This window comes from Lissotriton helveticus, chromosome 4_1 (assembly GCF_964261635.1).
Source record: "Lissotriton helveticus chromosome 4_1, aLisHel1.1, whole genome shotgun sequence".
Classification (NCBI taxonomy): Eukaryota; Metazoa; Chordata; class Amphibia; order Caudata; family Salamandridae; genus Lissotriton; species Lissotriton helveticus.
The window spans coordinates 1,029,960,770-1,029,985,143 of NC_136063.1; the positions used below are offsets into that span (position 1 = coordinate 1,029,960,770).

A 24,374-nucleotide genomic window follows, 5' to 3' on the forward strand; every position below is an offset into this window, starting at 1 on the left:
AGACAGTGAGTGAATATCAATTGTAAGCATGGGAGAAAAGCCAGGTTTTGAGTAGTTTCCTAAATTGAGTGTAGGAGTTTGTCATACACAAGTAGAGAGGGAGGGTATTCCAAAATTGGGGGGCCAGGGTCGTGTATCTAAGGCCGCCATGTTTCTTCTGTTTGAAGGAGTGGGGAACCAGCAGGTTCTTGTTAGAGGATCATAGGTCACAGCAGGGAAAATACTGCTAAGTGTTTAAAGCAATGAAAGCAGGACCATGTTCTGACAGGGCTTTGTGGATGGTACAGCCAAACTTAAACAGACAGCATTGGGGTATGGGGAGCCAATGAAGGTTTTTCAACAGTGGTTTCACATGAAAATGCTTTGGCTGCCCAAGGATAAGTCTGGCTGCCTGGTTCTGGACCCGTTGCAACCGATGTAATTGATACGCAGGTATGCCAATGTACAGGGAGTTAGAGTAATCAATACGCAAAATAACCAGGGTGAGAACAACTTGGGTCAGAGCTTCGATTAAGAGGAATCTACTCATTTTTCGAATTCTTTGAAGATGGAAAAAGCATGCAGAGACTACTGAGCTGACCTGGGCCTTCTTGTGGGCCTTCTTGGTAAGATCACTGCTGATCATGATTCCAAGACTTTTTACAGACAAGGCCGAGACTGGGGGGCTCCCTAAAGATGGGGGCAAAAGTTAGAATTCCACGGATTGACCGGACCACCAGTGAGAATCAACTCTGTTTGAGAACGGTTACAAAGGAAGGAAGTGATCCATTTCAGTGGCAGGCCATGGAGCCCATCGCTGCCGACACGGTCGACCAAAAGCTGGTGATCGACCGTGTCGAAGGCAGCCGACAGATCGAGGAGCACCAGGGCTTGGGTAGTGCCCTGGTCCGCCCCCTTCTTAAGTCGTCCAGGACTGCTAGGACGACGGACTCGGTGGAATGTTAAGGTCTAAAACCTGCTTGGTGAGAGTCCAAATAGTGAGTCCGTTCTACAAAAGAGCTGAGGCAAATGGCAACATGAGCCTCTAAGACTTTGCTCAGGTAGGGTAGCAAGGAAATAGGGCAGTAATTCCCAGGTACTTGCGGGTCTAGGCTTGGTTTTTTTTAAGAATAGAGACGCGACTGCCACCTCAAATAAATGTGGGACAATCCCTTGAGCAAGGGAATTGTTGATGAGCAATAAAAGGGGATCCGGACAACATAGGAAAACTTTCCGAAGGATGGAAGGGGGCAACTATCTGTAGGAGAGCCAGATCAAACTTTCTTAAGTAAGCCGAAGAAAGCATCTTTGGTGACAAGAGGAAGGTGATCTAGAGAAGCAGTGTTTGTGTCACAATAAAGGAGAGGCAAAGAGTCTGTAGATTTTGGGATACTAGCCTTGATGGTGACAATGTTCTCAATAAAAAAGTTGTTAAGTGAATCGCATAAAGATTGAGAGGGGAAGGGTTTTGCAATAACTCAATCTAATTTGGAGAGTTCTTCCACTATCAAAAAGATATCCTTGTCTTTATTAGCTGAATTTAGTATGTTAGAAGAAAAATATTCAGTCTTGGTCAAAAGAATAGTTGTTTTGTAGTCTCTAAGTAGAGACATGAAGATGACCTTACAAGTGGGGCAATATTTGCGTCGCCAATTTTGTTCCACTTGCCTCAGGGCTAGCTTCTTTGCCTTCAGCTCTGTTAAAAACCAGCATTGGGCATCATGGGGCCTCTTTATTGTAACTTTCTTAAGGGGTGCACTGCTGTCTCTGGCCAAGTCCAACCAGGAATTAATATTTTCTGCATGAATATGAGGGGACTCCTCCAAGGCAATAGGGGCTGAGGCGGTTACCGAGGAGCAAAAGTCCTCCATATCCACTCTGCTCCAATTTCTAGCTAAAAAGTTGACTAATGGAGGGGTGACGTTGAGACGAGCAGTGGGGATGAGGAAGGTAACCAGGTGGTGATCCGACCAGGTACACAAGGCCACTTGTAGATGGAAAATTTCCAAGTTGGCAGTCCAAACCTGGTCTAGAGTATGCCCTTTAACATGGGTAGCAACCTTTATATGTTGAGTACAATTCATTCCCACTAAAAGTTCTGTAAATTTGACAGAGCAAGGGCTTTCATGTGCATCATTGGGCCAATAGTTGAAGTCCCCGACAATTAAGACTCAGGAATTATTAACCACTATCTCGGCTATCCTATCAGCCACCAGCTGGGGAAATGTCGCATATGGTGTGGGGGCCTGTAAAGTAAAGCACATATGAAGGAAAAGTCATGAGACTCAAATTTTAATAGAAGGCTGTCCACTAGAGGGATGCCTAAGGATTCCAAAGATATGAATTTGTGTTTCTAGTTGATTATGGCTGCCACCCCTCCTCCAACCTTCCCCGCAGGTCTGTTGGCCTGAAGGATATGGTACCTGTCTGGGAGTGCCAGGAGAATGTCATGGGCCGACTCCTCAGTCAACCATGTTTCAGAGAGGAGGAGGATGTCTGGTTTAGCAGCATCCAGAAGGTAAAAGATCTCAAGCTGTTTTTTGAACATTGAGCGTGTGTTCAAATAACACAATAGAAGTTCCACCTGCGCCTGATTAACAGGACTAGTTGGGGCTGTTTGACATTTAGTGTTTAAAAGAGACTTTTGGTCGGTGACTTTCAATGAATTTACAAGATGAGGGCTCCACTGAGAAAAGATCCCAAGTGAGTTTAATTTATCCTTAGTTTGAGGGCTAATGGCCGTAGCTCCTTGCAGCAGCTTTAATTTTGACATAGAGTAAGTTAAAAAACGGGCATGATGTGTGGCCCCTGGCCGTGGACGGGCGCAGACGGGCTTGCCTTTGGCACGCCCGCTGCACGCGTCTGCTGCACGAAAGGGTAAGCATCTGTTTAATTAGGAGTGCTGGGACTCCGCCCTCTCCGGTCTCCAACCCGGAAGAGGGGAATTGGGTGAAATCATTGCCGGTACTCCCTCCACACAAACGGGACAAGGACCCGTGGTGGACTGGGGAGCAGTGCGGGTCGAAGTGCAAGTAAGGAACAGTGAAAAAGTTTCAAAAAATACTTGTGCCGAGATTAAAAATATGCTGTTCACTTACATAAACAAAGAAAAGCACTCAGCTAAAGGTGTAGTGCGCGGAAGGGAAAGCATCTGTTTAAATAGGAGTGCTGGGACTCCGCCCTCTCCGGTCTCCAACCCGGAAGAGGGGAATTGGAATGACAGGTGCCTGACTGCTTTCACAAAGATGCAAGAATGCCTTTGCAAGGCGCCTACAGTATTTGTACCCCATTCAGTGGAGATATGTTGACTTATACATGAACACAGTATCTGACCAATAGTTGTCTGTCAAAGTATGAGCAAGTCTTGTTGGGTGCTGAAAATGTGGCTCTGAAAAGATATACGGTACTGAACCCCGCTACATCGATGCCTATGCCTGGAAAGGAGAGCATAGTGGATGAAGCTGAATATGATTGTTTTGATGTGACTGAATTGTGTACTAAGCCACTTTCTGATATCTCTGAAGAACCACTACCTGAATCAGATCGTGTGTTGTTTGTTGATGGTTCCTGTTTGAGAGCCAGTGAAGGAAATCTGAAAGCTGCATATGCTGTGTGTACTGTTGGAGGCGTTGTTGAAGCATCATGGTGCAAGGAGTGTTTTCTGCGCTAGTTGCTGAGTGTACAGCTTTGACATTAGCATGTATCATTTCAGAACAGCTTTGAGTTACAATTTACACTGATAGTCAGTATGGCTTTGGAGTCATACATGACTTTGGGCAATTGTGGTCACAGCGTGGGTTCATGACATCCTCTGGTTCACCCGTTAGAAATGAGGAATGTGTAAGGAACCTTTTCCAGTCCCTACAATTGCCTGCCCAAAGTGCTGTTGTGAAATGTGTTGTTCATAGACAAGGTACTGACTATGCTCCAGTCGGCAACCGGTATGTGGATGAGATGGCGAAATACTGTTCTTCGAATACGCACACATTTACTGACGAGATTTTGACGAACACATCCAAAGTCACAGATTGTACTTTGATGTTGTCAGCCTTAGAGGCATGGGAGGAGGTTAGGAAAACTACAGGATGAGGTGACAAAAGCAAAACAACAGGGTTTGTTGCAAGCAGACTTTACCAAAAGAGGTGATGATGTATGGATTTACATTGAAGGCAGACCAGTATTGCCTGACAGTTTATTGTCACTAATGGCGATGACTTACCATGGCCCTACACATATTGGGAGAGATGCAATGATGTGCCTTTTCCAGCAAGTGTAGCATAATCCCAGATTTAGCGAAACCGTAGAGAAACGATGTTATTGATGCATGATATGTCAGCAACAAAACCCAGGAAGAAGAACACAGGTTGTCATGAGACACATTGGTAAATCTGCAGGTCCTTTCAGCCAGATGCAAATTGATATCATAGAGAAGCTCCTTTGCAATGGTTTGAGATATGTTTTGGTCATTGTATGCATTTTCTCAAAATGGATTGAAGCTTATCCTACTCATAGTCTTAGTCTTACTGTGGCAAAATTGTTATGGGAGCTGATTCCATGATTCGGATTTCCGGATTCTCTTGAGTCAGACAGTGGAACTCAATTTATGAGGTCCTAAAAATGTTGTGTGCAGCACTGCAGGTTTAGCAGAAGCTTCATTGCAATTACCGACCGGAGGCTACGGGGTTGGTGGAACAAATTAAGGGCATATTGAAATCCAGATTGGCGAAAGTGTGTGCTATTACATCTTTGAAGTGGCCAAATGCACTCCTCTTGTGTTGATAGGCTGGAGAAGTTCTCCAGGTAGGAGGACAGGAATGTCGCCTCAAGAAGTGATCATGGGGCATGTGATGAGGCTTCCAGCTGTTCCTGCTAATGTATTAGTCAATATTACAGATGATTTTATATTAGACTACTGCGATGGCCTCGCTGATGTGGTATGCTCTGTCTCTCACCATATTGGAGAAGTTGTACTTGCAGTTAAACAGGAGCAGTGCCATTACCTCATTCCAGGGTTCTGATGAAGAAGCACGTGCAAAGAACATGTTTGGAACATCACAGAAAGGGGCTTTTCCAGTTGATCCTTGCCACCAACTCTGATGTTAAATGCAGGGGTCTCCTGAACTGGGTGTACACACACATACTCACAGAGTTCCATGTCCACTGGATGATATGACAGCACCTGTCACTGATGTGCCGGTGGTAACAGTGAGGCAGAGTGTTCAGGTTAGCCAAGCGGTCATGACCAGCAAGCCTCTGGGACAGCACTTGTTCAGCATGAGGGGGGTTTCAGAGTGTCAACTGTAGGTACAGACGGGCCACGATCAATGGAGTTCACTACACGTTTTACAGACGACCCCAACAAAGGGCATAGTGCAGTAAGAAAGCGAGTCATGCCCGGATACCGCTGCCCTAAAAGAGGGGATATTCTGAAACACTGCCTGACTGCAGGAAGAGTATCACCAACTATTCCTGAAAGCTCTGAGCCATCAGATCAAAGTGAACCAGATGATCAGCAAAGAGCTGTAAGGAGATCAAAAAAAGAAAAGGTACCGAGTCAAAGGTACGCATCTCCTGAATGGACTTACTTAGCTGCTAATGAGTAAAGGAGAGGATGTGGCACAGCGGACAGAGCTGCCAACTTGGAAGCTGTAGATCCAGGTTTGAGTCTCGGTGTCAGCTCAGCAACCTGTGATTCTGGGCAAATCACTTAATCCCCCATGCTTCTGGTCATAGCCTGGATTCCCTCACAGGTGATGAGCTGTGCTATATAAATCTACAAATTTTAATGAGTGGGAATGTTAATTCTTCAAATTTTGTGCCACCAATACGTGTCCACCTGAACCTCTCTGAAGCAAACTGTGTCATTGATTTGAACTTTAATCTGGAAGTACAAACTAATGGACTAACACAATTCTTCCTGAATTTACTCATCAACGAATCTGATATGAGAGTTTCACCTTACATGACAAAATGTTTCCCTTTGCCATGAAAAAATTCAGTGCCAAGACTTTGCTGAATTGCTCACCCCTTGCTGCTATTTTTGATGTTTTCTTTATTTAAATGCTCTGAATCTTGGGTAACAATACAGACCATATTGGGAATCTCTCCCAATTGCTAATGTGTATATTCTGTGATTCTTCCTATTACTTTTTTGATATTGATAGCAATGCTCATTTTCTTAAAGTTGCCTCATTATGTTTCTGTCAAAGACTCAAAACTTAGTATTACTTTTTGAGCCAATAAAAGGGTGTTTCTATTTCTGATTACATGAATGACGACTCTTTGCATAATATTACTTTGAAAACAGATTTTAGTTCAAATGTTTATGCTATTTTTCATAATGAGTATGTTGATACAATGATGTTGGTGATTGCTACTTTTGTAGGCAAATACCTTCATCAGTAGCTGAGGGGTTATTATACCAAAGCTTATCTCAAACCTATGGAATTTCTTGGAGTGTGTTAGCTAGCTTGTTTTAAGGCACTTCTCAATTGCTATATTATTACCCCAATCAAGATCGGACCTTTTCTGAAGTTTCTGTGCTTAGACATTTAAATACGCGCCCTAAAGCATCAAAAATGTGGACTATAGATTATATAGTCAGACCAAATTTATCTTTGGATATGGCTTATGCACTTAGGAATATCCTGACATGTAAAGTGGTGAAAATTGAAAAGAGTTTTATAGATCTAGTGGAAAGCAGACCAAGTGAACATTGTCAGGACATTGCCTAAATTAACATCTTGGATATCACCACAAGAAGAAAATAAACTAATTGAAGGGATGGTTTCCTTAGCTTTAGATTGGCAACACAAAGAGAAACTTTGCATATACCAAAAGAAATCAAATACCAACGTTGTTTGGTAGGATTTTGTGAATGTGAACACACAGTTGAATTGTTTGAAAACTGGGGAAGATATTTAGAAAGCGTAGATCCTATTTTCCCTGGAATATATTATGGTTTTGGGAAGAATGCCTTTTATAAGTTAACAAAAAGATGGCATGGAAGATGTAATATGGGAATAGTTTTTTGCAAAATGATTTATCTTAAAAGAGTTAAAAAAGAGTTAATTGAACAAATGAGAGAATGAAGAGAAGTGCAAGTGTGAGTGAAATAGTACTTTCAGTAGGAGTAGCATTAAATTCTAAGAAAATTAGAAAGCTGTCTACTATTGTTGATTACATTTCCTACTGGTACATCTGAGGGTTTTTTGGCTGTAAATGAAGAAATTATACTGATATGGTCAATGGTGATTCAATGTGAACTTGTCCTTGATATACTTCTTGCTAAGGGGGGCAGATCCTGCTGATTATTGAAAGTCCAACACTGTTGTACCTATAAACCGGATATAAGCAAAGACTTGCAAGGTTACATTAAAAACATTTCTGACCTAAACAAAGATGAAAGATTTAAAAGCAGATAGGGCCTGGAATACAATAAGTAAGGGCTTGTCAAGTGTTGGCAACTGATTTGGAAACTTAGGAAATGGATTAGTGATTTCCATCTTGAGACCTATAGTGGTGGTCTCTTTGAGCATAAGGCTGCTGATATTGTCTATCAAATGTTGTAGATATCAAAAGAGTAAAACTAGAGGAGTGATAAAAACAAGAGCAAATCTTGAAATGGAAGAAGCAGAATGGAAATTGTATGATGAATTTAAAAGCCTTAGAGGAGAGTAGAAGAAAGAGGTTTAAGACAACACACCCATAATCTGTGATGAAATCTGGTGTGATAGATGAGATGATGGCTTGATTAGCCATAAGAGGGGGGCCTGATACAGCATGATTTTTAAAAATCATAATACACAACATGTTTATGCACAGAAGACACGAAAGGTTGAAAGTACACATTCCACACATTAGAAACAGTGACACATGAAAAGAGAATAGTATAGAAGTATCGTAAAAGCATGCTTTAAAACTTTAGATAAAGAAAAAACATATATAACAGAACATTAATACATATACATGAGTTGAGATAAGTGGATTTTAATGCACATGTTGCCTATTAACGTACATTGATGAAAATTGTGATGTTAAGTGAAATGCCCTACTGTTATTCATGCTCATTTGTGAAAAAGCACCAGTTAAAAAAGTCGGTGCAAAATGTGTATCAATGTAATACAAGCTTACAATTTTGCAATATGATATTGGCAAATTTAAAGTTTAGAAAATGCTGAAATGAATTTTGTAGGATAACATTTTAAAAACTTGCATTTATAGGATTATTGGGGAAATTATGACATTAGGGTATTTCTAGCATTAGCCATGTCCATGTAATAATAATTTGTGAAACATATACATGTTTTTTATTTGAATTGATTTAATTTCATTACATTTGACGTTCGTTTAGAGCTCATTTAATTTAAACATGGGTCCCGCTCGAAGTTGCGAAGAACAGACTTTGGTGCGTGAAGATCATTTGGGAGTGCTTCCCCCAGCAAAGACCCGGGAAGCAGATGGACCATCAGTGCGGGCGGTGGTACTCATAGCGGGACTGCGAGTCCCAGGATTCCTGGCGGCGTGTGTTCGTGCCGCACCTGGAGACTCTTCCCCTGAGCCCCCGCCTCCATCCTGAGCGCCACGCCCGCCCACTGGCTATAAGATCACGCCTTGTTACGCGCATCGCGGGACGCGCGCCGGGCTAAGCCCGGGCAAAGGGCGGGCCGTTTGAGGCCGTTCGAGGACGGCAGAGACCGGGACTGGGCCACCCCCCTTGGTCGGAATATTCCATTATCCCACCAGCCACCAGGCCCTGACCACATTGGGGTCGAGATGTGTACCAGGGAAACAAGGAGTAAAGCGTCGCAGGCCTTGACAGGAGCCGCTAAAGGTCCCATCGATAATTACTTCGTCAAGGCGGGATCACTCTTGATAGACGAAATCACTGTACTTGAAAGACGTATTTCCCAGGAAATTGATTGGGTAAGGAGATCATCAATGGCCCAATGGCTCTGGCTAAGACCCCTGAAGGAAGGCCAGAGCCCAATAACTTTAACCATGAGGGCCTGGGGGTTAATCAGTCACCTATTAACTCAGACCTCACTAGGGAGGCCCTAGATGATCTTGAGGATATGAGCCTAATGACCTTACCGATGGGCCAAATATCACCTATCCCACTTCCAACCCCCACATCGACCCAGCCACTGTCACCATTACCGAGAATGTTTCGGATCTCTTAAAGGGAGCAAGGGAAGGAGCAATCCAAAAAAGGAAGAAAGGGGGGCAAACTAAGGGTGGATGCAAGTCAAAAACATCTAAGCCCATCCCCACTAAGGGTGATGCTAGCTTCGGTACTAACATCCTTGACCAACCACCGAATATCAGACCGGAGGCCCCACCAGTAACCATTATTCCTAGGGGCACATCTTCTCATCCCATCAATACTTCAACGGAATCCTCTAGTGAGGATATAACACTTGCAGATATAGCTACACTCTTTAGGTCTCTCCTAGGCCCCCTTGAAGCTCGGCTGATAAAGATCGAAGCCAGGCTGGTCATCATAGAAAAATCTACAGTCCAGCTTGCAGACAGCCTGAAAATAGAAACCAAGGGAGACAAAGGGGGGTTAGAATCAAAGCTTAAGAAGGGTATTGATTCCTCAACTCTAACGAGAAAGAATGGCCAAGCTACTTCTCAACACACACAACACAAACCTAATCAGAACAAGACCCCGCAACCCTTGGCCACTACAAATAAAACTAAGTTACCCATACAAACTCAGGCACCACCACTCCGCCCCCAAAATACAACTTCACACCCCAAAGGCAACGTCACATCCCCGGACAAACCGCATAGTGATCCAAAACCCCCAGATAACATCCCTAATAACCTTCGTAAAATTAAACCTCTCAATTTACCACCTGAGACATCCCCTTATACAGTAATCCTGGTGGGTGTGCCTGAGCTAAAATCTACTGCCATTGAGACGACTGCTTCCCTTAAGAATAAAGTCATCAATTGGTTGTCTATTTATAGACCTCTTCTGCAAGGCACGTCTAGCGACGTCCTTATCGTGAGACGGACCACCTGGGTTGGCAATACGAGAAAAACAACCAGGGGTGACTGTGTGGTGGTCAGTTTTAGAGAACCCAGGACAGCCTCTTACATCTGCAGCTGGGACCAGGATGACCAAGGGAGTCTCATTCAGTCTCTCCCTCTCTCATTCTTCTACCCTTCAAATATGTACTCATTAGAAGACCAGAGATGGGGGCATCATCAAGATCTACTGGAAGAGTGGGAGAGCAATCGTGCGGGGAGGAGGGACACTCATTATCACAGGAGTATGATCCCTGAATACTTTCCCCCGATATGGTGACGAAGAAGGACGGGAGATTAGCACTAGGAGGAGGGGCGGATGGGGGGGAGAGTGAGAGGAGTCCCGGGGCCATATAGAATTCATCAGCCTGCTTACTTCCCAACCTCCAATAGGTACAGCAGCCTCGAAATGGTCGACTAACTGCCTGAGCCTATAGTTAGCGACCAGTACCGATCCCACACACTAGATGGTAGTGAGGATATAACTATCTCCTGTGAACAACCCCAGGTCCCACGAGAAGTGATAACTGCTCCTAATGATCTTGCACACCGCCAGGACCTTGGTTATTCTACAGTAGATACACTGGGCATTGACAGTAACTTAGGTGTGGCTCAGGGGGAATCGCCACAACATCTAATAGCAAATCCCGTTACAAAAGAGAATGACAATTCTGGCACTGTTTTATTACTTCCAAGACCTCCAACACTCAACCTGATTTCATGGAATGTAGCTGGGTTGGGTAATAAAATGGACTGCCCAGACTGGGCTTCTTTTATTAATACCAAAAGTATCTGCCCTTTCCAGGAAACTTGGGCAAGGGAGGAGTATACATGCTCGGGGTTTGAAGTGTTTTCAAAACCCGCTAAATGGGGGGGAAGGGGACGACCGTCAGGAGGGTTGGCAACTTGGGTAGCCTCCCAATTAGGTTGTCAGGCAAGACGGCTAACAGCCAATTCCGAAGACAAACTACCTGTCTTGTTAGAATGGCCAAACTCCTCCAAATTGTTGATAATAAATGTTTATTCGCGACCTGTAGCTTTATCACGCGAATCGAACACTATAGAGGAACTCTCTGTTTTCTTGAGTGAAATCCCAAGAGACCTCCCATACCTGGTTGGAGGGGACTTGAATTCGCAATATGAGCCACTGCCTTGCCTTCTTGATGGACCCTTCCTAGAGGAGGATTCAAGATGGCTGATACCTCCCACGGTGGCACCCCCATCAAGAGCTTGGACTCCCCTTGCATTGCAGATTACTGCCCTTACCTTAAATCATGGCCTAAGGGCCTGTAATGGGCGTATTAAATCAGACATCCCAAGCAAATGCACCTTCAATAAAGCAGGAAGGGAATCTAGAATAGATTATGTCCTTGTCCAATTACCGGTTGGTCACGAATCATTGACTTCAGGGTACTGGATAGAGGGGAGAGTGATCACAACGCCCTCGAACTTGAATACGCCATGCCAGGCATCGAGGATACGGGACAGGACAAAGAAAGTGCAAAGACAGGGTTATTGTTGGAGAATAATAGGAGAGTCAGATGGGGATAACTGGCCACAAGTGCTGATAAGCTACCAAGGCTTTACGCAAGAATTACCCCTGTGCTGGAAAAGGCATTCAACCTTGGCAAGGATCTCATTAATGGGGAAAACAGAGAGCAATTATGGCGAACACACGAAGAAGTAATAACTACCTTAGAGTCAGATCTCTTTTCAAATGGTGCGGTCAAAACTAGCGGGTTGCACAAAAAGTCCTGGTATAATGCCACATGCCGGGACTCGAAACGTGAACTCCCACTCGCAATTAAGGTGCGAGGATCCCAGAAGGAGCTACAAGCCAGAAGACGGGCTTACAAGATACTGCTGGTAAATGCCAAGGCCGAATGGGACCAACAACATTGGGAGAAACTCTCTGGTGCACTAGTCACCAAAGACTCTCGCAAATTCTGGCGGCTAGTCAGTAATTGGTCAGAAGACCTCCCGTCGGTAATTGAACCCAACATTGCCCCAAGTGTCTGGAAAAATCACTATCAGTCCCTATAGGCAGTAGAGGACGCTGCCCTGAGTATACCCCACCGCACAATAGCGAGTGGCCAGGAGGGTGAACCCTTCACGGAAAAAGAAGTCCGGGAAGCAATTGCGGGCTTGGCAGCAGGCAAAGCCCCGGGCCTTGATGGGGTCCCAGGGGATCTTTTCAAACAGGAGCCAGGGATATGGGCTCCCTATCTCCTGTTGATATTTAATGCGGTCCTTGGGGGGATGGAGGTCCCGGATACTTGGCTGGGAGCAGAAGTGGTCCCAATATTCAAAAAGGGATCCCCTCTGCTCCCAGCCAACTACCGCCCGATAAGCCTCATCGATGTATCCCAGAAGCTTTTCGGGAGGCTAATATTGAACCGCTTGCAGAATTGGATTGAGGAGACAGATACCCTGAGCCCATATCAGGCAGGTTTCAGGAGGGGGGTCTCCACAATTGACCAAATATTTAGATTAAACCTCATGTTTTGGAGTACTGCACTGATCGAGGGCGGCACCTTGTACACGGTATTCATGGACCTACGTACCGCCTTCGATCTGGTGCCAAGATCAAAATTGTGGAGGGTAATGGAAGAGTTGGGCGTCCCGAAAGACATTCTTGCGGTCTTGATAAAGTTACATCAAAATAACTTTGCACGCGTCAGGTGCGGGAGAGGTAGCAACTTAACCGAAAGATTCCCTGTTCGCAGAGGGGTGAGACAGGGGTGTGTGCTTGCACCGACCCTGTTTCGCCTCTTTGTGAACAGGGTAATCCGCACTTGGTGGGGATTGCAAATATTGACGCCCCAAAATTGACCGGCAGCAGGGTGCCTGCAATCATGTTTGCGGATGACACCCTGCTGCTATCCAAATCCCCGATGGGCATACAGCGGGTGTTGGACGGTTTCCTGGAGTTCTGTACTGATAGGGGACTTGAAATTAACCCCCAAGAGACAAAGTTTATGATTTTAAACCCCACGTCCTTCAAGCGTCCAAATCCCTTGCTCGGTGCAGTGCGCTTGGAAAGGGTTCACACAATAGAGTACTTGGGGATAACTCTGAACCAAAACTTAACGTGGGGGGACATCAGACAAAGGCAAACATGAAATTGGCCCAGAAGGCGGGTGGTATAATGAGAATTGCGACTAAGTCATCATACCGCCCTCTCACCCCTGCTATCCAAATTTACAAGGCACAGGCACGGGCGGGTGTTATGGGGGAGAGTTGTGGGGCCATATTCCATCGTCCACTTTGCTAACCACAGAGAATAAATTTCTGAGGCAGCTGACAGCCCTTCCCTTAAGTACCCCACTTCTGCCCTTGCGACTGGACCTGGGTATGAGGCCTATCACGGAGGAATTAGGGCTCAAACCACTTACATTTTGGCGCCGTCTTTGGAGCAGCCAAGATCTCCCTTCCTATAGGTCTGAGCTACAGGAATTTTTATTACTACCCAACGCCACCAAAATCCCTTGGTTAAAATACATCAAGAGAACCTGCGAAACCCTCGGACTACCAGAACTATGGTTAGACCCGGAAAACACAAGCACGAGGATTCCAAGGAAAGCGCTCTCCAGAGCATATTACGATAAAATGCTCCTTCGAGCTCTCGATAGCGCACGAGAGGGATCTCTGACACACCGCTTTATCATAATCAAAGACTTGTATAACCTTAAAAGTGTTCTGGATGGCATGACTCCGGTCTTAACAAGAAAATTATTCCTGCAATGGAGGTATGGGACCCTTCCGTTGTTTTCTTTTACCAAAGCATGGTCCTGCCGGTCTCCCACTGAGATGTGCCCGGCATGTGAACATTTGAAGGAGAACGAGGTGGATGTGATTTTCTTTTGCCGAGCCTACCAGAAAAGCAGGAAATTTTGGCTTGTCCCCCTCTTAAAAAACTTGGGTTTTAGATCATTTGTACCTGCTTATAGAGTTTTAAAGACAGACTTATCGCAGCCAATTGTCTTCGCTTTGGCAAAATTTTTAACGGCAATGTGGCACACCCGAACTCGATTGTTAAAGATGGCTGGAGATTCTTGAAAACTTTTTGATTCCCTGTCACCCCCTTCTATTAGTATTCTCTTTTTTAAATTTTCCATGTATCTAACAGTAATGACTTACTCATGTTTTGCGATTTTTATCTAAATGTGGTATTTTGTACATCTTTTATGATCTTGTGATCGAAATAAAGATTTCAAATGGAATGGATTTAAACATGCATTGCTAACTTAAAGGCCTCCTTAAAATGCTTTTTCTCTAGTGTCAATCTTTCATCTGATTTAATATAATGGATTGTTCTTTTACAAGTGAAAAGTTACACATTTTCCCGCACATGTTTTTTTCTTACATTCCTGAATTGTTTCTTCAACATTCGCAGTGAAATATTCCTCTGGGAATAGAATTTCAGTTATGCCTATGGACAGAATACTTTGTATCTTTTTATTTGCTACTAGGCTTGTGTGGACTCATAATTTTTCGTTTTTCATGACTAGCATGGGAAACCAGCTTGATGTTTCAACCACCTCAGATGACATGATGCTCATATAGACATCTTTGAATGGTGGTGCGATGCCACACCCTTGAACGCTGCTAGAAAACTCTATTAAAAAAGAGGAAACCTCAAAGGAGGCGCTTTGATGCTATACTTTTCCCGAATGCGAGAGGATGGTATGCTGATTGATGTTTTACTTTGGACTGTTTGTTGATGCTACAATCGGTAGCTGATGGAACAAGACCTTCTTCACTGAACCAGCTTCTATCTTTTCAAATTTTTATCATATCTTTAGTTATAAGCTAATGGATTCACTCTAATGGACTTTAAGGTGGAGCTTTCCCTTTTGTAGTCTCTAAGCTGTTAGAACTTTGTACGATCCTTCTTCCTTAAGGAGTAGTGGGACTTTGTAACTCTACAACTGAACTTTAATAACCGTCCTCTAAATAGACAATTATGTGTGTGAGGCTTTAATGCAAGCTGTGATATTCTTGAATGAAGATCTTATGAATTGCTCATTTTAATTAAATATTATTATTTAATGCAATACCCAATTAATCTAAATTTGTCTGAGTCTATTTTTGAGTCCTGTTGGTTCTGCCATCTAAACTGTGCTATTGTACTAATATTTTAAATGCATTGTGGAGAGAATCAGTGATCTCTATCAGAATATCTGGTTTTACTTCTTTTATTCTTGGTTGCGATTGCAAAGCTTTTGGTTTGCATGATCCTAACTCAACTTAACTTCTTCAGGACGTTGGGTCTTCCAGTTGCTATTCTTTTTTTCGACAGTATGGTCTTGAGAGTGCTGTACCTAAATTTGTTTTCTAATCTGTGAGTTGGCTGTCAATTAATGGTCCTCATTGGACAACTAATGTGGAGTTAAGTCACCCTCATTTTCACCCCTCCTATCGGCGCAGAAAGGTTTATCAGAGGATTATTGCCACTGTGGTAAATGGAAACGCTTCAGACTGTCTAATAGTGAAGGGCCCAGTACAGTTATAAGAGTAAAGGAGAGTGAGGAGATAAAAATGTTATGCATCCTTTACGCTCCCAAAAATATGACATAATATAATCAATCCCTTCTGGAAAGAAATGAACAAGCCAATTCTAAAGTTAGCCAAGATCTTTCAGGCTCTATCCAAGCCTGATGCACTTGTTGAATGGCAACCTCAAGGGCAGAAAGGGGTGCATTCAGATATATATGTACCAACAACCTTCGCAAATCCTCCCACATTTATTAATCATTACAGACTACATTAGGCTCAAGGATCTGATCTTCAGTTTGGTGCAAATTTATTATTAAGTAGTACTGTCTTAAGATTGTGTTTTGGAGTTTGTTTTCAGGAGTTTAAATTAAAGTCTTTTTTTCTGGGATGACTCCTGTGTTTCAGTGCGTCCTGTTTTTCATAGAAAATCTACAAAGAAAATATAATGTATTGATGAAGTTGACATAAGTATGGAATGAGATGACAATGAATTAAATTCTAGATTACTTACCCGTAATCTTTATTACTCTGATTCTCCAGTCCTCGCCCTGGTTCCCATCCACCTTCCAGCGGCAGCCCCTCCATTAGGTTGGAGCACCATCGCCTCCCTGCTGCTTGCACGGCAAAGGTGAAAAATAAAATGGTAATAATTGAATTTCTTATCACTTTATTTTTCCCTTTCTCCAGCCTGGGCAGACTGGCAGCAGGGGAGTGGTACTCAATCCACTAGTTTAGAGTGCTCAAAGCAGACTGGCCTGAAATGCGCACTTTAAACCTCTCCACTCAGCTGTTTTAGACAGCTGGGTGGAGAGCAGGCACAGGCTACCAGTGCCTGCAAGAGCGTCAAGGAAGCCTGCTCCAGCCAATCAAAGACGCTAATCTCATGCTGCTTAACATTATCAGCAGCATGAGAGCATCATCTTGATTGGTGTGGAGACTTCAATTGCTGCAGAGACCACCAGCGCCAAGGGACTGGAGAAGCAGAGGGGACCGGAGCAGCTGAGCCAGGAAGTGGGTAAGTACATTTGTATTGTTTAAATGATTGAGTTGGCTACTGAACTGTTTCTGATGGCTGTGAAATTAGACTGTAATTTATTTGAGGATTATCGATCCACTTGTTTTTGGCTCAAGTTCATAAATGCAATTTGTTGTGTTTTCACACCTATTAAGGAGTTGGGGACGGAGCTGGACAGAGTTAGTGAGGATTGGGATTTGTGTCCCCAGTGAGTTTCAAGAGGACCGATCAAGTGGAATTGGTTTAAACAGGCCGTTTTTGAAGAGCAGGGTTCCAGGTGTTATTCAATGGACCTGATTTGTATGTTGTCGACATTTAATTTTTGGGTGGTTCGTCTGGTCCCTGGTTGAAATGGCTTCTGTCCCTGATAGCTGGGAATGTCTACTTCATGTGTGAATAATTTGGAGAAAATCCATCCAGGGGAAGAGTTGTTTTTGGTCGAGTTTGTAAAAACAGGTAATTTGGCGCCTAGTAAACTGAGCGATTTTGCATTTTTTGGACTATAATTGGAGAGGGTTCCTGCGGGTACCATCAGGCAGCATTTGATGCTGCAGTAAACAAATTAGTGACAGTGTGACCAAAGGAAAATGGGCGGCATCAACACACACATAAGCGACATGCTGGATTGTGCACACTTAGAACTAGATGGAAACAGAGAGTGGCTTTGCTCTGTCAATACACAAAAAAGTGGCATACCGGGGTGTGCGTTCCTTTCCGTATAACGATAATGTCATTGTTGCTACAGCAGTGCGTACCCAAAGAGTGACAGGGCCGAGCGTGTGTGCTTGTAGGCAGCTGGAAACTGACACAAAATCAGATCAAGTCGCCTATGCATGGGAAGTTGTGTTTCGGACCAAGATTCTAGATGCGACTTTGGCGCGATTTGGGTCCTAGTAGAGTTGCTCATTGCATGTTTGAATTGTTGGGTGTTCAAGGTGGGTGGGAGTCGGTAAGTTGGGATCTATCAGGGGAACGGGAAATTTTGGGTGAAAGTGGAATTTGGGGTTTGAGTTGGTTGCCCTACCAAATCATTTAGGGTACCAGCCGCCACTGCCACCTTCCAACTCTTCTTCATGGATGTAAGGGTTTTAATTATGTCTGGGAATTACATGGAAGTTTGCCTAATATTATATACAAGGTATTGCGATCGACTCACGTAGCTTGGACGAAATGTGAAAAAAAAAATTTGTATACAGAATGCCGGCTCAAATGGTGGGCCCTCGTTGCAATAAGTACTGGGACAAGCTATGTAAAATCTGACCAAGTACATTACTGGCAACTAATCTTGACATTATAAAATGCATTTTTTTGTATCCTCATCCCAGTGCTTTTTGAATCCTTCATTAAATGTTCTTCCTGTTAAAATGTTGACATTTAAAACTATTTAAACACGCTGTCAGTTTATTCAAGGATGTTTTTCGGTGGGAAATACCAAGTCCTTAAACACCGTGATAGCTAAATTACCAGCGTTGGCACGAGCCGTTAATATGTCTTGCCAAACTTGAAGCCTGAGAGAGTGCATTGCATACTATGAAATTACATTTTCTAAGAGCATGGTATTATATAAATGAACCCCCCCCCCATTAACCCTTAGGACTCATCTAAATTAATTCCAAGGAAAATTTAGTTTACGCTTAAATAAGAAAACATTTATAAGAAGTATTTCTGTAGTTGAGACAAATAACTTTCAATGTTTTAATGGTTGCAAATATGAAAATTTCTAGAAAATTAAACCAACAATTGTTGACAATATTGTTCCAAGAGAGAAATATAATTTTTAAAATGGAGACTTGGCTTTTAACCGAGATTTGCAAATTAATTTTCATTTGCTTCCTTACAGTGAGAATGCATACACTGCCAGTTATTTGTCTAAGCAGACAGAGAGATGACGCATGGTCATACCATTATTTCTCAGGAGAATATTCGATTAAATAACTCATTATGAATACCATTCTCTAGTAGATAAGAAGCTGACCAGTTGTGCATGATTGCAAGAACTAGCGAAAGCGCATGAGACAGATTTATATTTTCTATTTCAGCTAAATCGAGGCTTATAATAAACACTCAGAACGTTTGCATTTCAAAATTAAAAATATTTGACAGACTGGAGTTACTCTAATTGACTTCATGAATTTAATGATTTTCAAACTGGTAATACATTTAAACAGGTCAGTAAACAATAGTTTCCTTAATGCCAAGAGTCTTCTCAAGGTAAGGCATGTTCTCTATTATCATAATACAAGAATGAAATACTTGCAAATAATTCAGTGCACTGATAAAACAATAATGGTCACAGGTATTGTAAAGTATTCAGTACTTACTTTGGTAATACCAGAATCTGTACGATAAATATGCAGAAGAAAATGAGGCAGGCACAGGTCACATAATACTTGAATGCCGGAAGTGTAGTCGCCCGGTACTAGAAAATAAATGAAAGGCAATCAGACACTGTTGTAATGCTGTGGCGTAAGTTCAACTTAAGTTACACGAAAAGTGTGCAGGCCAGGCTACCACACAAACCACGGCAGCACGGTGGAGGTAACTCGAGATTCCAAGGGCTCAGTCCATACAAAGGGGCCTATTCATGAGCCGGTTTGCATCTCTCTTACAACACCAATGTGGTGCAAGAACAACGCACCTCTTACATGTCATTTACGAAAGCATACAAGGCCACTTCGCAGGGAGATGAGTGGCTCCATAAATCTGGAGTAAGGCAACGCAGAGCAAATTGCTCCGTTGCCCTGGGACGGCGTTCCATGGGCATTGTGTGGGTTTTCCCTCACAACTCCCATGGTTTTTGATGCATCCCCAGATTTACCAGAACTGCTAGATCTGGGAATGTACCAAGAGTATACGCCTTCTCGGGTGAGGCGTAACGATTAGAAATATCTTTATTTCTCCTTGTTACTTCCTCTTTCAAGGTTCGCAACACACATTAACTCCTTCAGCGCTAATGACAAAGCCAGCTCGTCATGGGCGTTACCTGCGCTACGCGGATGACGAGCTGACTTTGTCATAAACAAGCCATTTTTTTAATTCCAGCGCACAGCGGGAAAACGCGGTAGCGCGGTAGGGGTTAAAAGAGAAATATGCCTCTGGGGAAAACAATTGTGCATGCAACACATACACCTTTGCATCATGGTGCAAGGCAGTCGCGGCTGGCATTAATTGCGGGGGGGACGGGAGTCACGTACCTGTGTCCCGGCTGGATCCTGCATTTTCTTGCTCTCCTGCCTCCGGCAGGAACAGGGGGCAGGCAGCTTCCCCCCTTCCCTAAGCCAATCACAATGCTGCAAGGCAGAGTTGTGATTGGTCAGGACGCCGACCTGCCAGGCGCCTATCAGGAGGCCATTTTCTCCATGTAGGCTGCATGCAACCCACATGGAGAAAAGGCAGAGTGCGCATGACTGGTTTGGTCGGCCCCAATGGTCAGCACCCTCACCAGTGGGCAAGCCACTCCTCCCCTGCCCTAGAGCAGACTCACCTGCCCCCAACCAAATCCTTCTGTTTTATCACTATGCGAGAAGCAGAAACATAAAATGGTAGTTTTCCCATTTTATGTTTCTGCTACTCACACTGTGAGAAAGCAGTGGGGCGACGCTCCTCTGCCCTAATGGGGGAGCCGCCCCTGCTTCTAGGTTTCCCACATTGAGGCTAGGCTGCCAAAAGGGTGCCAGAACACGGTGATTAGGATTATGCCGTAATGCCTTAAAATGGTGCATTCCTGCCCTTTCCCTGTTATGCAGTGCAGCACGGTGACTTGTGCTGCACTGCATGAGAAGTTTGTAAGTAGGCCCCAAAGTATTTCGAATGGCCTGAAGACGCATTTCTCTGGCATGTGCATGACAGTACATTATTTTCTATTTTTAATTGCCACTGCCTACTGTTTCATAGTGCTCACTAAAACAACCATGAAATAAATGGCCAGTACTGCGCCTTCTTGGCGTAACATAGGGCCCTCGCAGTCCCCGCGGTGCCGGAGGCCCCGGAGCTCCAGGCTCCCTCACCACTGTCGTGACGGAGAGGTTGGGATCCGACAGTGTGGGCGACTGACAGTAGGGCATTAGGACCCTGTGGGTCCTCAGGCAGAGTGACCAGGTCACCGGACACCAGATCCGGTGACGGGACAGGAAGGGGACAGACGATGACCAGGACGGGGACGAGTAAGGACGTGCTGACGAGCCACTGTACGAGATGAGAAATAAAGGAATACCCGACTAACCTGTCTCCTGTGTTTTGATGTGCCGTCCAGCAAGCAACACGACATGACAACTGGCGACGAGGGTGGGATCAAGAATCGACGCGTGGTCATCGAGGAATACTAGAAGAAATGCCAAGAGCCCACCTTGGACGTGCATCGTCATGGAAAGTACAGAGAAATTGAAAGAGTAAGGTGCAGCGACGCGAGAGAACACCGCGATCGCTGAAAGAAAAGGTCCGACTGAGCCCGGTAAGCGCTAACACCAAGCTCGTGAAATTGAAGAAATTAGCGCGAGAGCCGTGGCGGCCATGGTGGAACAAGGCGGATAGGGCCAATAAGCGAGCAGAACAAAAGGGCGGCCATTGTAGGGTCAGGCGAATGAGGATTGGCTCCGAAATATCGCGAGAGCATCAGCGGCCATTTCAGGATCAGGCAAACGAGCCAATAGGAGAAGAGAAAAAGCGGGCGGCCATCTTGAGGACAGGCAAAGAAGAACAGAATCGAAAATAAAGCTAAAGGAGGTGCAGAAGCACCGGAAAAGGCCGAAATAAAGGGAGAAAGGAATAATTACAAGAAACAATTAAAACAAAGAGTGTGAAAGAGCACCACAAGGCAAGCAAAAAACTACAAAAAGTGAAAAAGAGCAAAAGGACGAAAACAAGCGCCAGAAAGCACGAAATAAAGGAATAAAACACAAAAACAGTGCCAAAAAGGGCATGACAAGGAAAGAAAGAACAAAGATTACCAAAGTATCGTGAGAACGACGGCGGACATTTTGAATGGGACACTCAAGAAAAGATCAAGGGAAACAGCAGAGCAGCCACTTCAAAGCAAGGCAAAGGACAAATAAGAAGAATAACGCAAAAAAAACAAAAAAAGTGAAGAATAAAGGATAAACAAAGCACAAAAGAGCGCACAAGTGGAAAAAGAGCAATAAGAAAAAGAAAGAAGACAGTGCAATAAGAAAAGAGAAAAGAAAAGAATAATAAGTGAAACAACATTGAAAAAGAAAGAGAAAGGAGAAAAGAAAATAAAAGGAAAGAAAGCAGAACAACAAAGAGAAATAAAAGGACAAAGATTGCGCAAGGACAAGGAAAGAACAAAAGAGAAGTTACCAGGCAATAAAGAAAAGAAGAAAGAGGAGTAAAATAACGAGGAAAGTAGGGACAAAAGAAACAGGAAAAAGAAAAGGAGAGCCTACAAAAGGCTAAAAGGACAAGGAGAGCCTAGAAAAGGCTAAAAGGACAAGGAGAGAAAAGGAGGATAACAGAAGAAGAAGAAGAAAAAGGACACAAAAGGGACACAAGAGAAAAGGACAAGGAGAGCCCAGAAAAGGCTAAAAGGACAAGGAGAACAACAGGAGAAGAAGAAGGAAAAAAGGATACAAAAGAGACACAAGAGAAAAAGGACAAGGAGAGCCTAGAAAAGGCCAAAAGGACAAGGAGCGCCTAGAAAAGGCTAAAAGGACATGGAGAGCCTAGAAAAAAGGGGTAAAAAGGAGCAACACGAAAAGACATAGCGCAGGAGAAAGAGCAGCAAAACGAAAGGACAAAGACATGCAATGAGCAAAGCGGACAAGCGCCACAAAGGAAATAAAGGAAAGAGGCACCGCAGGGCCAGGACGAAAGGTGTTGAGACAGAAATAATATAGATGATAAGACAACAAGTTCTCCAAAGAGTCACTGGTGGTGACGAAAGTGAAAGGATCGATGATAAGAGCTGTCTCCGACGGACAACGAAGAACAAGGAAAAGGTAGCGTTTCAAGGAGCTAAAGGCGGATGAAGAAGAAATGGCAGCGACAACTGCAGCCACCTGGAAGGAGGAAGATAGAGGACAAGGAAGCGATGGAGACACTAGATCACGAAGGACATTCAGTAAATAACAGAGACTCATTGAAGAAATGTATAGTGACAAATACTCTCTCTCTCTCTCTCTCTCTCTCTCTCTCTCTCTCTCTCTCTCTCTCTCTCTCTCTCTCTCTCTCTCATTCTTTCACCTGCATCAATATAACTGTGAATGAGGACTATGATAAATGGGCCACGAACATTTGTTTGCAACAAGGGGGGAGTTGTTGTGACGGAGAGGTTGGGATCCGACAGTGTGGGCGACTGACAGTAGGGCATTAGGACCCTGTGGGTCCTCAGGCAGAGTGACCAGGTCACCGGACACCAGATCCGGTGACGGGACAGGAAGGGGACAGACGATGACCAGGACGGGGACGAGTAAGGACGTGCTGACGAGCCACTGTACGAGATGAGAAATAAAGGAATACCCGACTAACCTGTCTCCTGTGTTTTGATGTGCCGTCCAGCAAGCAACACGACATGACAACCACTGTACCCTGGCCTGACTGTGACCGAAGGGGGGGCTCTTCCATATAGTTTGCTAGGGGTCCCCCTCAGGTTTCCTTATGCTAGTGCAGTTTTGTCTACAGAGACCTTTCTGTCAGAAGAAAGAGAGCCTTGTTTGGATGAACACGCTGTTACAAATGTTTAAAGAAACCTATCAAGCTAGGTCCATGGAGGGATGAATTCATGTTTTTCTTTTCTAATACGTTTCCCACTAAGACCTTTATATAAGATCAAAGAGTGCAAATCTAAGCAACCCTGGGTAGATAGATTCAGAAGGAATGCAGAAGCCGATTGGATGAAGCCTGGTAAAGGTGCCTTCAGAAGGTATGCGGAGGAGGGAATGAGAGCGCCAGCCAAAACATGGCGCCGAGGTGGTGAAAACGGTATTACATTCTTGTTTCACCCCAGTATTGGCTTGCCATCATACTTGCTACATAGGTCACACTGTCAAAAATTAACAGTGCAATATGGCAAGGAGGAAATGACCTGTTGAATGGACCAATGTCCTCACAACAATGAGCCGGCCTGTAACAGGGGATGGACGAGTGGCCGGCCGGCCGAGGGAAACAGCTTATCATAGTCCCTTCGACAAAGGAAGAGATGACATATTGGACTTCCTGCAGGAAAATCTGTGAAGACACCTTTAATTGGGTTAGTTGGGGTCCATACACTGGGGTTAATTATGTGTACTGTGTCCGTGATAAGTCATATGAGTGCTGTGTAAACGGTAGACCATGTGTAGCTTGAACGGTTTCTGAAGAGTACAGTGAAGGTCTGCATAAAATGAGGGTTACCTCCGTTCCCATTCAGTTTGTCGTGGGCCTTCCATGTGGGTGTAACGTTTGCTTGCCCTGGTGAACCTGCGATGAAACCCTGCTGTTGTTTGAGCCGCATGCTTTACTGACAACCATCTCCTGCCCCCCACAATACTTGAGTTGCGTCACTCTAGCCCTGGGTTGTGCATTATTTAAAGCATATACTTACAGTTTTGATAAATGGCCTGCATTTTTCAGCGCCTGAAAAGACACCAAATGCAGTCTGTCTCGGTTAACAATGTTCACATTTAAACAAAGTGGATGATTTGATTGTGTTTGGCTTTCCATCGTAAAAAAACGAATGTCCACATACCATGGCTAAACTTCATTTGTATTTCTAAAGAGAACCCAGCGAGATGTTTCCCAGAGACAGGGCCCTAAAGGGTATTTACCTCAATGACAGAAACAGGTATAGAACTCTTGAGAAGCCCAGATGCTGTGACCTGTTCTGGACAAGACAAAGAGCAAGGCACAG

General features: G+C 44.1%; 1 protein-coding gene across 2 annotated transcripts in view; it reads right to left on the minus strand.

The window, feature by feature from the left end:
• The window catches only part of ADCY2 (adenylate cyclase 2), a 1,840,236-nt gene that overhangs the window by 862,701 nt on the left and 953,161 nt on the right, over positions 1-24,374 (minus strand). For both annotated transcript variants that reach the window (XM_078687629.1, XM_078687630.1), the window contains exon 11: positions 18,853-18,950. In XM_078687629.1, the coding sequence (XP_078543755.1) occupies positions 18,853-18,950 (98 nt within the window). The remainder of the gene's footprint in view (positions 1-18,852; positions 18,951-24,374) is intronic.